This window comes from Balaenoptera physalus, assembly GCF_965194825.1.
Source record: "Balaenoptera physalus genome assembly, chromosome: 8".
Classification (NCBI taxonomy): Eukaryota; Metazoa; Chordata; class Mammalia; order Artiodactyla; family Balaenopteridae; genus Balaenoptera; species Balaenoptera physalus.
This window is the reverse complement of record NC_138887.1, coordinates 119,360,106-119,373,088: the sequence shown is the minus strand read 5'-3', so window position 1 is coordinate 119,373,088 and position 12,983 is coordinate 119,360,106. Positions and strand designations below refer to the sequence as shown.

Sequence of the window (12,983 nt, the reverse complement as noted above, 5' to 3'; positions counted from 1 at the left end):
AAACTACTCCCAGATGACAAGGTTAAAATCAAAGTATTCACACAAGTCAAAGCAGATTCCTTAGCAAAGTATGAACAACAAGCTACCCTAGAGTCATTCAGTTTCTCCAGAGAAGGAAGTGCTCAGCCTCCTTGGTCCCATCATGATTTGCAACTGTTGTGTGAAATTATATTAACTGAGGGATTTAGGGAAGGTGGGAGAATGGGAGCTGAAGCCCCTCTCCCAAAACTCTGTTTGAGAGAATAATACAAGATGACAGAGGACAACCCAAACATATCAGTCATAGCAATAAATGAAGTTGGCATAAATTTCCCATTAAAAGATAAAAACTCTTAGATGGTAATAAAAAACCAAATGTAACCATAAACGATAAATAAGATGAACTAAAATGGTTAAAAGTGAAAGAACGGTCAAAGACTACAGGAGTCAAAATAATTTTTAAAGCATAGAATTCACTGGAAGGACAATCCAGAAGGTCATTTTATACTCACAATAAGTCACAGTAAAGATTTAATAGTAATGAGCTTGTAGACATCAAATAATGCTGCAACAAAATACTTAAAGAAAAATTGTTAGAAATATCAATATATGTTGCCACAAACGAACAGTAATGGAAGTTTTTAAGAACAACTCTGAATCAGACAAAAAGTTAGAAACTTGAATAACGTAATTAGTTAAGTTTCCTTAGTAGATTTTATGTTGTGCTTTGTTTTTGAGAGAATAAACTTTCTTTTCCAATGCCCAAAGAGTGTTTTCCAAAATTGGTATAAATTCTATACCAGATATAAAGAGAATTCCCATCAAAGAGTGACCCCATTTCCCCTCGGTCCTCTTTCTTACACCTAAAAACTCCTTGGCTCTGAAAGGCGAGTGTAAGGAGGCAGGTTGCCTGGGAGCCTCGGGACAGGGGCAAGGACACAGTGGGCTCCTGATTTCTTTCTTGCCTCCCATAAATCCCAGACAGGGGGCTGTCGAAGGCTGCAGGTGGAACCACTAATGGGCACAGACAAAACAAGCGCCAAGATAAGCCTGTTCCATCAGCCACAGGGCCAGGAAAAAGGATAACTAACCACAGAAACCCTCTGGCAGCACCCACTCTAGTCCAATCAAGCACCAACGGGAGAACCACACCGCCCCCTGTTGGCTCCAGTGGGGAGAGCAGGGAGCAGGTCCACCTCTACCCCAAGAGAACAAGGGGCCGTGCTCCTCTCCCCTGAGCATAACCTACCCTTCCATCCCCCTTCCTGGCAGAAGAAGGCAGTGTTCTGATTACCTGTCTGGCTGGTGTGGGTGGGCTGAGCAGGAAGCTGGTCTTCCAGAAGTCTGCTGGGTAGAAGCAGGTGGTGCTCTGATTCTCCCTAAGGTAGTGTCTTGTCAGTGGCGTGCTGAGCCTCCAGCTCCACCTGGCAGCAACAAGTCTTAACGAGGTGGTGCAAGGTGAGGCTACTCACTACGCCATGTACCCACTGCCCCTCATATCCATGGGGGTCCAGGGAGAGCTGAACCTCCACCCTCAATCGCAGCAGGTTGTGCAAAGAGGGATAGTTGATATTCTGCTTACCCCATCTCCTGACCCTGGTGTCAGGGAGGCCCACTGGGGAGCTGAACTCAGAGACAACAATGTCATGCAAGTCAGCACCCCATTTCACCAACGGGGCTGCTGAACGTCCCCTCCACCATCCACAGCGTGGCAGTGCCCATGCTCCACGGTTGCCAGGGTGGAGTCGGCAGGTCCAGCAGGAAGCAAACACACCCACCCACCTGGCCCTTGTGCTGCATCTCAACAGAGGTCGGCCTAACAAAGACGCTTAAACAGGGCCCAGAGTTTCATAATGTCCAAAATGCCCAGGATACAACCAAAAATCTTTTGTCGTACAAAGAACCAGGGAGATCTCAAATTGAATAGGAAAAGACAATCGACAGATGTCAATACCAAGATGAATCAGAGGTCAGAATGATCTCAGATGTTAAAGCAGCCATCATAAAAATGCTCAGAAACACAAAAAGGGGAAATCTCAGCAAAGAAATAGAAGTTATAAAAAAGAACCAAATGGAAATTATAGAACTAAAAATAATCTAATAAAACACTCGCTAGATGGGCTTAATATTAAGTAGAATAGTGATAACAGAATCCACCTACTCTGAGCAACGGAGAAAATAGACTAAAAAAAAGAAAAATGAAGAGAGTCTCAGGGACCCATGAGCTAACAACAAAAGAGCTAATATTCGTATTATTGGAGTCTCAGAAGGATAGGAGAGTGAGGAATGAAAAAGTGCTCTAAAAAATAATAGTAGAAAAGTTCACAAATTTGGTGAAAGATGGACGTCTACAGCTTCAAGAGGCTGAGCAAACTCCCAAGTAGGATACACCAAAGAAATCCATGCCACGTCATAATTAAGCTTCTGAAAACTCCAGACAAAAGAAAACTCTTGAAAGCTGCAGACAGAAAGGAGGCAGTACTCACAGAGGAAAGATCTGAATGACTGTGGATTTCTCGTCTGAATCATGGAGGAGAGAAGGAAGTGGGAAAACATTTTCGAGTGCTGAACAGAAAGAACTATCATCAGCAAAGTCTAGGTCAGCAAAAATATCCTTCAGGAATCATGAGAAAAATAAAGATACGTTCAGATGAAGAAACACTAAGAATTTGTGACTAGCAAACCCACCCTCAAAGAATCGAAAAAGAAAGTTCTGTAAACAAAAAAGGAAAATCATAGCAGATGAAGGGTTGCAACCTCAGAAAAGAAAAAAGAACATCCAAAAGGGTAAAAAATATAATAGCCTGTGCTCATGAGTTTCTTAAGTCTCACTCAGTGATTGGAGCAAACACTACAACACCATCTGATGTGGTGCTCCGTGTACACAGAGGAAATGCTGAAGATAATCGTATTTTAAAATTGAGGATGCTAATGGACTTTGCTTTTTACGCTTTACTGGAAGTGGCAAAACATTGATTCAAGGAGACCTCAGTGAGTTACATATGTATCATGTTAATACCTAGAGCAACCACGAATAGAGCTACACAAAGCAATACATTAAAAGAATACTGGGGTTTCCCTGGTGGCGCAGTGGTTGAGAATCTGCCTGCCAATGCAGGGGACATGGGTTCGAGCCCTGGTCTGGGAAGATCCCACGTGCCGTGGAGCAACTAGGCCCGTGAGCCACAACTACTGAGCCTGCGCGTCTGGAGCCTGTGCTCCGCAACAAGAGAGGCCGCGATAGTGAGAGGCCCGCGCACTGCAATGAAGAGTGGCCCCCGCTTGCCGCAACTAGAGAAAGCCCTCGCACAGAAACGAAGACCCAACACAGCCAAAATTAAATTAATTAATTAATTAATTAAAAAAAAAAGAATACTGGAAGTAAATCAAGATGAGATTCTGAAACATGTTCAGGTAACTCACAATAAGGTAAGAAAAGAGAACAGAAGAATGAGAAATGGAAGAAGCAAACAAAAAAATAATAAAATGGCTGACTTAAACCTTAACATATGAGTAATTATATTAAATGCAAATGATCTAAATATATCAGTTAAAGACATAGATTGTGAGAGTGCATTAAAAAATATGTTCTAACAATATGCTGTCTACAAGAAACTCCCCTCAATGTGATGTAGGTGGATTGAAAGTAAAAGGATAGAAAAAGATATATCTTGCAAATAATTTAAAAAGCAGGACTAACTACATTAATATCAGATAAAATAGACTTTAGAACAAAGAAAATTACTAGAGACAAAGAGAGACAGTATACACTGATAAAAGATCAGTCTATCAGTAATATATGATGATCCTAAATAGAAACATACCAAAAAACAGTCTCAAAATACATGGAACAAAAACGCATAGGGTTGAAAGGAGAAACAGACAAACCCATGATTATAATTGGGCTCTTCAACACCCACTCTTAGCAACTGTCAGAACTACTAGCCAAAAACTCAGCAAGGATACAGAAGAATTGAACAATACAATCAACCAACCGGATCTGACTGAGGTTACATATATATAAAACACTTCACCTAACAATACCGGAATACACATTTTTTTTCAAGTATCCATGGAGCATTCACCAAGATAGGCCATATCCTGGATCATAAAACAAACCTCAAAAAAACCCTAAAAGAATCGAAATCATAGCGTATATTTTGTGACTACAGTGGAATCAAACTAGATGTCAGTTATAGAAAGACAGAAAATTATTCGAAACACTTGGAAATTAAACAATCTATTTCCAAATAATCCAAGAAGAAAGTCTCAAAGGGAATATAAAAATACATAGAACAGAATGAAAATGAAAATTCAACATATTAAAATATGTGGAATGCAGGTAAAGTAATATTATTAAGATATCAATTCTCCCCAGACTGATCTATAGACTCAATGCAATTCCATTCAAAATACCAGCAGGCTTTTTTGTAGAAATTGACAAGCTGTTTCTAAAATATATATGGACAAGCAAAAGACCTAGAGTAACCAAAACAATTTCTAAGAAGAATGAGAATAGAGTTCAGAAACAGATACAACAAAAATGACCAATTGATTTTTAAAAAATAAATTTATTTATTTAATTTATTTTTGGCTGCATTGTGTCTTCGTTGCTGTGCACGGGCTTTCTCTAGTTGGGGCGAGCAGGGGCTACTCTTGGTTGCGGTGCACGGACTTATTGCGGTGGCTTCTCTTTTTGCGGAGCATGGGCTCTAGGCGCACGGGCTTCAGTAGTTGTGGCACGCAGGCGCAGTAGTTGTGGCTCACGGGCTCTAGAGTGCAGGCACAGTAGTTGTGGCGCACGGCTTAGTTGCTCCACAGCATGTGGGATCTTCCTGGACCAGGGTTCGAACGTATGTCCCCTGCATTGGCAGGCAGATTCTTAACCACTGCGCCACCAGGGAAGCCCTGGCCAATTGATTTTTGATAAAGGGACCAAGATGGGAAAATGAAAGTTTTTCAACAAATGGTGTTGGATCCATATGGAAAAATGAACTATGATCCTTACCTCGCAGCATCACAGAAATTAATTCAAAACGGAGTTAATGTAAAACCTAAAACTTTAAAATTTCTAAAAAAAAAACGATAGAAGGAAATATTTGTGAACTTGAGGTAGGCAAAGATTTCTTAGATAAAACATAAAAAACATAAACCACACAAGAAAATGTGATAAATTGACCATCGAAATTTAAAATCTTGCTTCTCGAATGAAACCACTCAGAGGAGAATGAAGATGCCCAGCATGGTGACTCTAGTCAGCACACTGTATTATATACTTGCAAGTTGCTAAGACAGTATACCTTAAGTTATCTCCTGAAGTACTGAGATAACTTTTATCCTTTCCAAAGAAAATGCAATGAATAATAATGGTGAATTACGTGATTATAAATAATCTTGTTTTCAACTGTAGAAATTAGAAAACATTCTCCTTTTGGAATATAAGAATAAATTGTATATTAACAGTAAAAAAATTTAAAAAATTAAAAAGTTATCATCACAAGAAAAAAATGGTAACTATGTGTGATGATGGATGTTAATTAAATTTATTGTGGTAACCATTTTGCAATATATACATATATAAAAATCATTGTGTTGTACACCTAAAACGAATACAATGATATATATCAATTATATCTCAATTAAAAAAAACAGAGAATGAAAAGACAAGGCACAGACTTGTGCAAAATATTTGCAACTCACAAAGGATTTGATACCAGAATATATTTTAAAAGCCTTAGAAATCAGAAGACAAACATCCCAATTTAAAAATGGACAGAAGACTTGCAGAGACACTTTACAAAAGGAGATGTATGTGTGGCCACTAAGCACATGAAAAGGTGTTCAAAATCCTTAGTTGTAGGGAAATGCAAATTAAGGCCACTATGATACCATTACTCACGCATTAGAATGGTTAAAATCTAAAAATCTGACCATGTCAAGTGTTGGCCAAATCTGGAGAGAATGGAATTCTCATCCACTGTTGAAGGAAATATAAAATGGCACCCTTCCTTTGGAAACCGGTTTGTCATTTTCTTTAAAGTTAAGCATACAGCTACCATATGACCCATCCATCCCATACCTAGGTATTTACCTGAGAGAAACAAAATATGCTTATACAAAGACTTACATGTTAATATCCATAGTGGCATTGCAATTTATTCCAGAATAGCTACAAATATTACGCAGCCTAAACAAATAAATTTATTTTTAAAAATACATACTGTATTTTTCTTAAAGAAAATACATAAAAGAAATGAGGAAGTTATCTAGGGAGGAGGAAGAATTGGGGTGAAGTTTTTACTGTACCTATTAAAATTTATTTCTTCAAAACACAGAAAGCTATCTGAAACAAATATAGCAAACTACATAAAAATTGTTAAATTTAGGTGGTAAATACATACAAGCCTGTTTTATTATTTTCTCTGTGTGTGTGTGTGTGTGTGTGTGTGTGTGTGTGTGTGTGTATGGATATATATGAATATATATGAGAAATATTTCATAATTTAAAATTGAATTGCTCTAAAAAAGGACATTCTCTCTTCCCAATTATTAAATTTATGGTATATTTTCCCCTTAAAATGGCTAACAGAGGAAATCAAAGTACTTACTTAATTTTAAAAATGACTTCTGTTCTGTAGTTTCATCTTCATTAGGCCTTTTGACTCTTACATAAGGTCTTGGTATTTGCACTGAGCCATGTGTAGTTTGCAATTTCTTCCCAAGGGACCAAATTAATGGATTTCCTTTCTCCTGGATCTTCTTCTCCTGGTTCTTCACATGATTACGGTGAAAATAAATAAAGATGGTTGTCCAGATCCCAAGTGTCAAGGATCCATAGAGTAAACATTGAATTATAACATTTCTCATTGTAAACCTAGCATTTTTGAAGGTCCACTTTAACATTTCCTAAACCAGAAGGATTTAAGAGAAGCTGTATTAGCTATTGTGATGGTTTAGAGATCATCGACTTGGCTTAAATTCAATATACAGTGTTTTAAAAACAGGATTATTTTGATATCAGCGCTTATCATATACTTTGATACGAGAAAGTGTATCCTTTAAAAAACTCTTAAAACTGATATTCATCAGATTTCTTAACGTGAAAATGTATAACGTGCTTATAAAACATACACTATCATTTAAAGTCATTGACCCAGACTCCTGAGATAAAACTAAAGCAAACAATGTAAAGAAAGGTTTCTCATCCCTTCCACCTTCTCGACGCATCTAGGAGTGATGGCATAGGTCTCTGTTTTAAAAAGCTGATTTGACACTAATCAGACTGTTAGAAATGTAAAAACATGCACTATCCCATGGTGGAAAGAAAGTGGGCAGTGAGAAGCGCGGACCCCCCTGATGGGACTGTGAAATGGTACAGCCACTTTGCAATCTCTATGCAGGTTGAGTCTATACATAGGGAACGTGGAAGTAGTTCCATCCCTAGAAATATACCCCAAAGAGACTCTCACCAGGAGACATGTACAAGGAAGTTTACTGGAGTCATGTTTGTGGTAGAAATCAGACACAACTCTAGTTTCCCTCAACAGGAGAACTGATAAACTGAGGCTATTCATTCAGTGTTGGAAATGAACCTACTGAAGCGACATGGATTAATATCGTAAAATCTAAAAAACATAATGTTGCACAATAAACAAGTAGGGTATGATGTTACCTATATAAATCTGGAAAACACGAAAAGCAGTGCAATTGTTTATGCGTAGGCTTGAGGGTAGCAAATGTTAGGGGAAAATACCATGCATGTGCACGGTCTACACAAATATAGGAAAAATACAGGATAGTGATCACCTCTGTGTGGGAGGCGGATAAAGAGCTCAGGCTGTGTCCTTAATGCTTTTTTTTCTTGGTCGTGGGTTGTGGGATCTTAGTTCCCTAACCAGGGATTGAACCTGGGCCCTTGGCAGTGGAAGTGAGGAGTAGTAACCACTGGACCACCAGGGAATTCCCCTTAATGCTTACTTTTTAAAAGTTCTGAAGCAAATATGGCAAATGAGGAGGTCTGATAAAGCTTGATGATGTGCACACAGAGCGCTCCTGATATTTTTCTCTGTATTTCTCCTACGTTTGAAATATTTCATAATTTATCAAACAAGAAAGTCTTGAGAGGCTTCCTTTAAAGTTGATAGATTGAAAGTGTGTGTCTTGTGTCCTCTCCCTCCTGACTCAACTGTGAACAAAAATAAAGCTGAAAACTCTCCTGGGAAAAGAGTGGTAGAGAGAAAAATGCATGGCGATTTCAGTACAGGTTTGGAAGACACACTATTGGCCGTGTGACCATGACTTGGAAGGACAGAGGGAGTCACAACTCCAGGTGGGCGGAGGGGGGACTCTGAGACAGATATGCGTCTAGCAGACCCCAGGGCAGCTCAGGGTTTGGAGGCCCAGGCTTGTCAGGGGCCACGAGGGGAGGCTTTGGAAAAGGCCACATGCTTCCATGCAGAACAGTCGGCTCTGGACACCCCTCCCTGCACAGAAAAGTCAGACAAGAGCCTGGCAATTTCTTCTCTGGAGAAATGGGATTGTAGAGGCTCGGCCTCCGCAGAAGGAAGCTTGAGGCTGAGGTCAGGGGAGTCACCTGGCTCTCTTTCCCGCCTCACGCACAGGATCCCAGAAGCCAGGCTGCTCAATCTGAGGTAGGAGAGGGGAGAATTATTCTGTGATGAGAAGACAGGCCCCAGACAAAAGCCCCCCACACAGTGAAGCGTATGGGGTGCCCAACAAAGCAGCCGACTCCCCACGTGTCACCGTGAAGACAGGACACCTGTGGGAGGGGGGTGAGCCCAACACCCAGAGGTTCCTGGCAGCGTGTTAGAGTCTCACTTTTCAGTTGGAATGGAATGCTGTTATGGACTGAATTGTGTCCCCCTAAACTCATATGTTGAAGTCCTAACTCCCAACATGATGGTATTTGGAGATGGGGTCTTTAGTAATGAAGTTTAAATGAGCCCATTAAGGTGGGCCCTGATCCAATAGGACTGGTGTCCTTATAAGAAGAGAAAGAAACACCAAGGATGCAGGCACAGAGGAAAGGCCATTTGAGGACACAGTGAGAAGGTGGCCGTCTGCAAGCCAAGGAGAGAGGCTTCAAAAGACACCAACCCTGCTGACACCTTGACCTCGTACTTCCGGGTTCCAGAATTGTGAGAAAATAAACGTCTATCGTTCAAGCCTAAGGGACTTTGTTGTGGTTGCCCTAGTAAACTAGTACAGACACCAAGGATTGGCTGAGGTGCTTGAGGGAAGCCTTCAGAAAGAAAGAAAATACAAATTGAATCAGAAAAGGGGAACAGTAAATGAGAACCTTCGAAACATCAAAACACTGATTTTGATTGTTCAGAGAGAGCTAAGAAAACATTACATTTATGAAACCAGAGAAGCAGGCTTGAAAAAGGAACACTTAGAGAACAAAAAGAGGCTGCTGAAACTTAAAGCATGATTACTAAAATGAAAAATCATCAGAAGGTTGGAAAATAGCATGAAAGGAATACTCTGGAAAGCACAAATAAATGAAAGAGAGAGGAAAAAAATGAGAGACGTGATATTTCATTCTAGGAAGTATCAATGTAACATCCAACTAGTGCAAAGGGTTCCAAAAGGTGATCAGAGAAAAGAGGAGAAAAGCATCAAATAAATAATACAAACATTTCCCCCAGAACTAAAAGGGCCCACAGAATGGCCAATGCGATCGATGTAAAAAGATCCTAAAAGCTTCCAGAGGCAGGAGAAACAGTTGACATATACGAGAAGGAGAAGCAGAATGAGATCAAATTTCTCAACAGCACCACTGGGTTCTGAAAAACTGTAGCGCAATGGCTTCAAAATTCTGTTAAATGATACTCCACCTAGAATTCTATATCTAGTCAAAATTTAATAAAGCTTGAGAGCAGAATAAAGATGTTTTCAAAAAATTACACTCCTTGTCTTCCTTTTTGGGAAAGTATGTGTGGATTGTAAGTGCCAACAAGACAAAGAATAAACAAAGAAGACAAGGACCCAGGGTAGTGGATTCAATGCAGGAGAGAGGCAGAGCAGTCTCGGAGGGCAGGTGCAAAGTGGGCTTAGGGTGCAACCAGCAGAGATTGGAACAGAAGCTGGTGTTGAGCTCTGGGCGCTGCACCCCTTCCCCACAAAGGAGATGGGTCCAAAGAATATCAGATTTGATGAATTATTTGGGGGTGGAGAAGTGCAGGTAGATGATCTATATGATGGTAAAAACTAAGGAACGATATTGATAGAGTGATGAAGATGTAACCACTGATAACTGTATTAACCAAAAAAAAAAAAAAATCACAGAGATTTATTGGAAAATAAGCTAAAAAAAAATAGAAGCCATGTAAGAAAAATGAAGTTGGTGTATAATCTAGATAAACCAAGAAATAGAAGTCTGAGAATATTATTTAAAATGTGAAGGTAACCATCATAAGAAACAGATTAAAGAGTCTCTTGCTTGTAGGGAGTTGCACTGGGGTGGGGGTCAGTGTGGGAAATGGGAAGGGCCTGCTGACTTTCTTTTAAGATTTTGTTTTTATTTTATTTTTTATACGTATGTATTACTTTGATAAACGTTTTTAAAGCAAACATTTTAAAAAAGATTGAAAATGAAAATAAAATGTGAAAATAAATCAAACAGCATCAATACTGGCAAACATGTGAATACAGATGCTCCCGTCCCTGTCCCTTTAAATCCCCTGATGTCCTGACTCCTGGGAAAAGTAATCAATGAAATGAGCCTCATGCTCTCCAGGTCTCTCCTGGGTCCAGGTTCCTCTGGCATGGGTTTTCCTTCTCATGCTCCAATTCTTCCCAAGTGACTTCCTGGCACTCGAACATTTAGTACTATCTCCCATTTTTATCCTTTCTCGGACTGGAGGGAAGAATTTGGCTTCTACAGTTTTGACCTTGGCTCTTCCCTAGGAACAAGCTTGCATCTCCACTGTGGCTCTTACTGCTGTTGTTCATGTAGGAAACCCATACTGCTCAACAGAACCCAGTGCCCATAACAGCTCCACGGCCTCAAACCACCAGAAAGAGACCTGAACACACCTGGATACGATGCCTTAGGCAGTGGTGGGCACCTGTTGCCCCTACTGCCAAAGGCTCACAGCCAAGTCCATGCCCCAGAATTAACTTTGGTTGAAGCAAGCTGCTTTGCCCAAGGTTCCGCCTTCCTGAGGGAACTCACGCTTAAAGACTGGTCGATGGGTGGAAACCTCTTGTCTCAATTTGGGATGACTCTGAAGGCCCCTCCGGCCCAGAGCTGCCCATGGGACTGGCAGAGGCCCCTCAACGACATCACACTCCAACCTCTTCCTCTGCTTGACCCATTTCCCTCACTTTGGAAAGCCAAACCCACGTCCATAAAGTGCTCACATGCAAATCTCAGAGTCTGTTTTCTGGGGAACTCCAACTACAACAGTTGGTAGTGGGAGTGGTCCTGGGAAACGGTCTAAAATGGGGTTTAGGGGCTGGGTCACCCCTAGCTGGCTTCCCTGAGGACCCACTGCTGGTGGAAAGGCAGCATTCTGATAGCCCCTTAATGAAGCAGTGCCCTCACTAAAACTTTGCTGCGGTGACCTGGGGTGGAATCCTGGCGGAAAGGAGTGTTCTGGTTGGCACATTTGAGAGATGAGGGCAGGGAGTGGTCACCACAAATACCACGGAATCAAAATGGCTGTAGTTGAGGCTGTGGACGCAACTGAAAAAAGTAATGGAAAGCTGAGGGTTATTCGTCCCCAATTTAAGGCAAAATATCTGAGTCAGAGGGCCTCCTTAGCAGGGTATAAAAAACTCATCCCTACAACCAAAGGGCGAGAAAGCAGGGCTTGATGAGGGCAGCTGAGCTGCAGGGAAGGGAAGGTTGATTCTCACCTTGGCTAGTGTTCAACCCAGGAAAGGAGGGAGACTGAGCCTCGGGATGGGAGTGTGTGGGTGGAGACACGCCGGAAACCCCAGACCCACCGGACACTCTGGACCCACAGCAATGGCCCCTCCTCTCCACGAAAGGCTAGCTCTCCTCCTCTCCTTGAAAATAACACAGAGGCCTCCGTTTCAAAAGGCAACACCTGCCCTCCCTTGAGGGTCACCTCTCAAGTCCGCTCCTGGCCACCAGGTCAGCAACGAGGACCAAGTCACAACATAGCTTGGCCGGGAAAGTGTGAGGCCCCCCCAGGGAGGAAAGTCTGTTCCCCGAGAACTGCAGGGCCCAGGCATCACCACCCACTGGAGTCAGGGGCCTGTGCCTGGGCTGAGTCCTGAGGATGCCCGGTAAAGGGAGGGGACATAAAGCTGGATTCGGGAGAGTTTATCAGTATGGGAGCATTCCCCTAGGACATAGGATCTAACGTCCTGACAAAGATCCTGGTTGCACGATAGAGGCTCATTGACTGAATGAATAACACTCTAAAAACGAAATATTTGATTATGCAAAGAAAATGTATCGAATGTGTAAGAGAAGAAGATAAGTTCTAACTAGGGGAAATGGATGGAGTAAAAGAACTGAAAAGAGAATGAAGCTGTTTTAACTTATATTACCACCGCATCCTCCTATTAGTGTCTAAATTTTTAGAGACTTCTGTTTTGATTTTCTCCAAAACCCAAAAGCAATTAGAAACTAGTGAAAGGAGAAACTAGGTGAGGGGAGGCCACCAAGTTTAATATACAAAATGTACACATGAATTCATATGATAGAATTATTACTGAAAAATAAAATAAATCCATACTCTAGAAAGATTCTACCATACTAAGAAAATTTGGGAAAGAATAGATACATGTATATGTCTAACTGAATCACTTTGTTGCACACCTGAAACTAACACAACACTGTAAATCAACTCTACTCCATTATAAAATAAAAATTTTCTTAAAAATTTAAAAAAAAAAGAAAATTTGGGGAAAATTTTCTTTAGATATGAACACTTATAAAAATATCCCTCCCCCCAAATTTCTTATTTTACTAATATCAGTTGTCTTATATTGCATTTTCTTAA

The 12,983-nt window shown here is 40.9% G+C and overlaps 1 protein-coding gene across 1 annotated transcript in view; it reads right to left on the bottom strand.

Moving 5' to 3' along the window:
• Positions 1 to 12,983, bottom strand: part of GALNTL5 (polypeptide N-acetylgalactosaminyltransferase like 5) — a 128,501-nt gene that overhangs the window by 64,534 nt on the left and 50,984 nt on the right. Inside the window, exon 2 of the mRNA XM_082473807.1 lies at positions 6,588 to 12,018. Within this exon, the coding sequence (XP_082329933.1) occupies positions 6,588 to 6,882 (295 nt within the window). The 5' untranslated portion in view covers positions 6,883 to 12,018. The remainder of the gene's footprint in view (positions 1 to 6,587; positions 12,019 to 12,983) is intronic.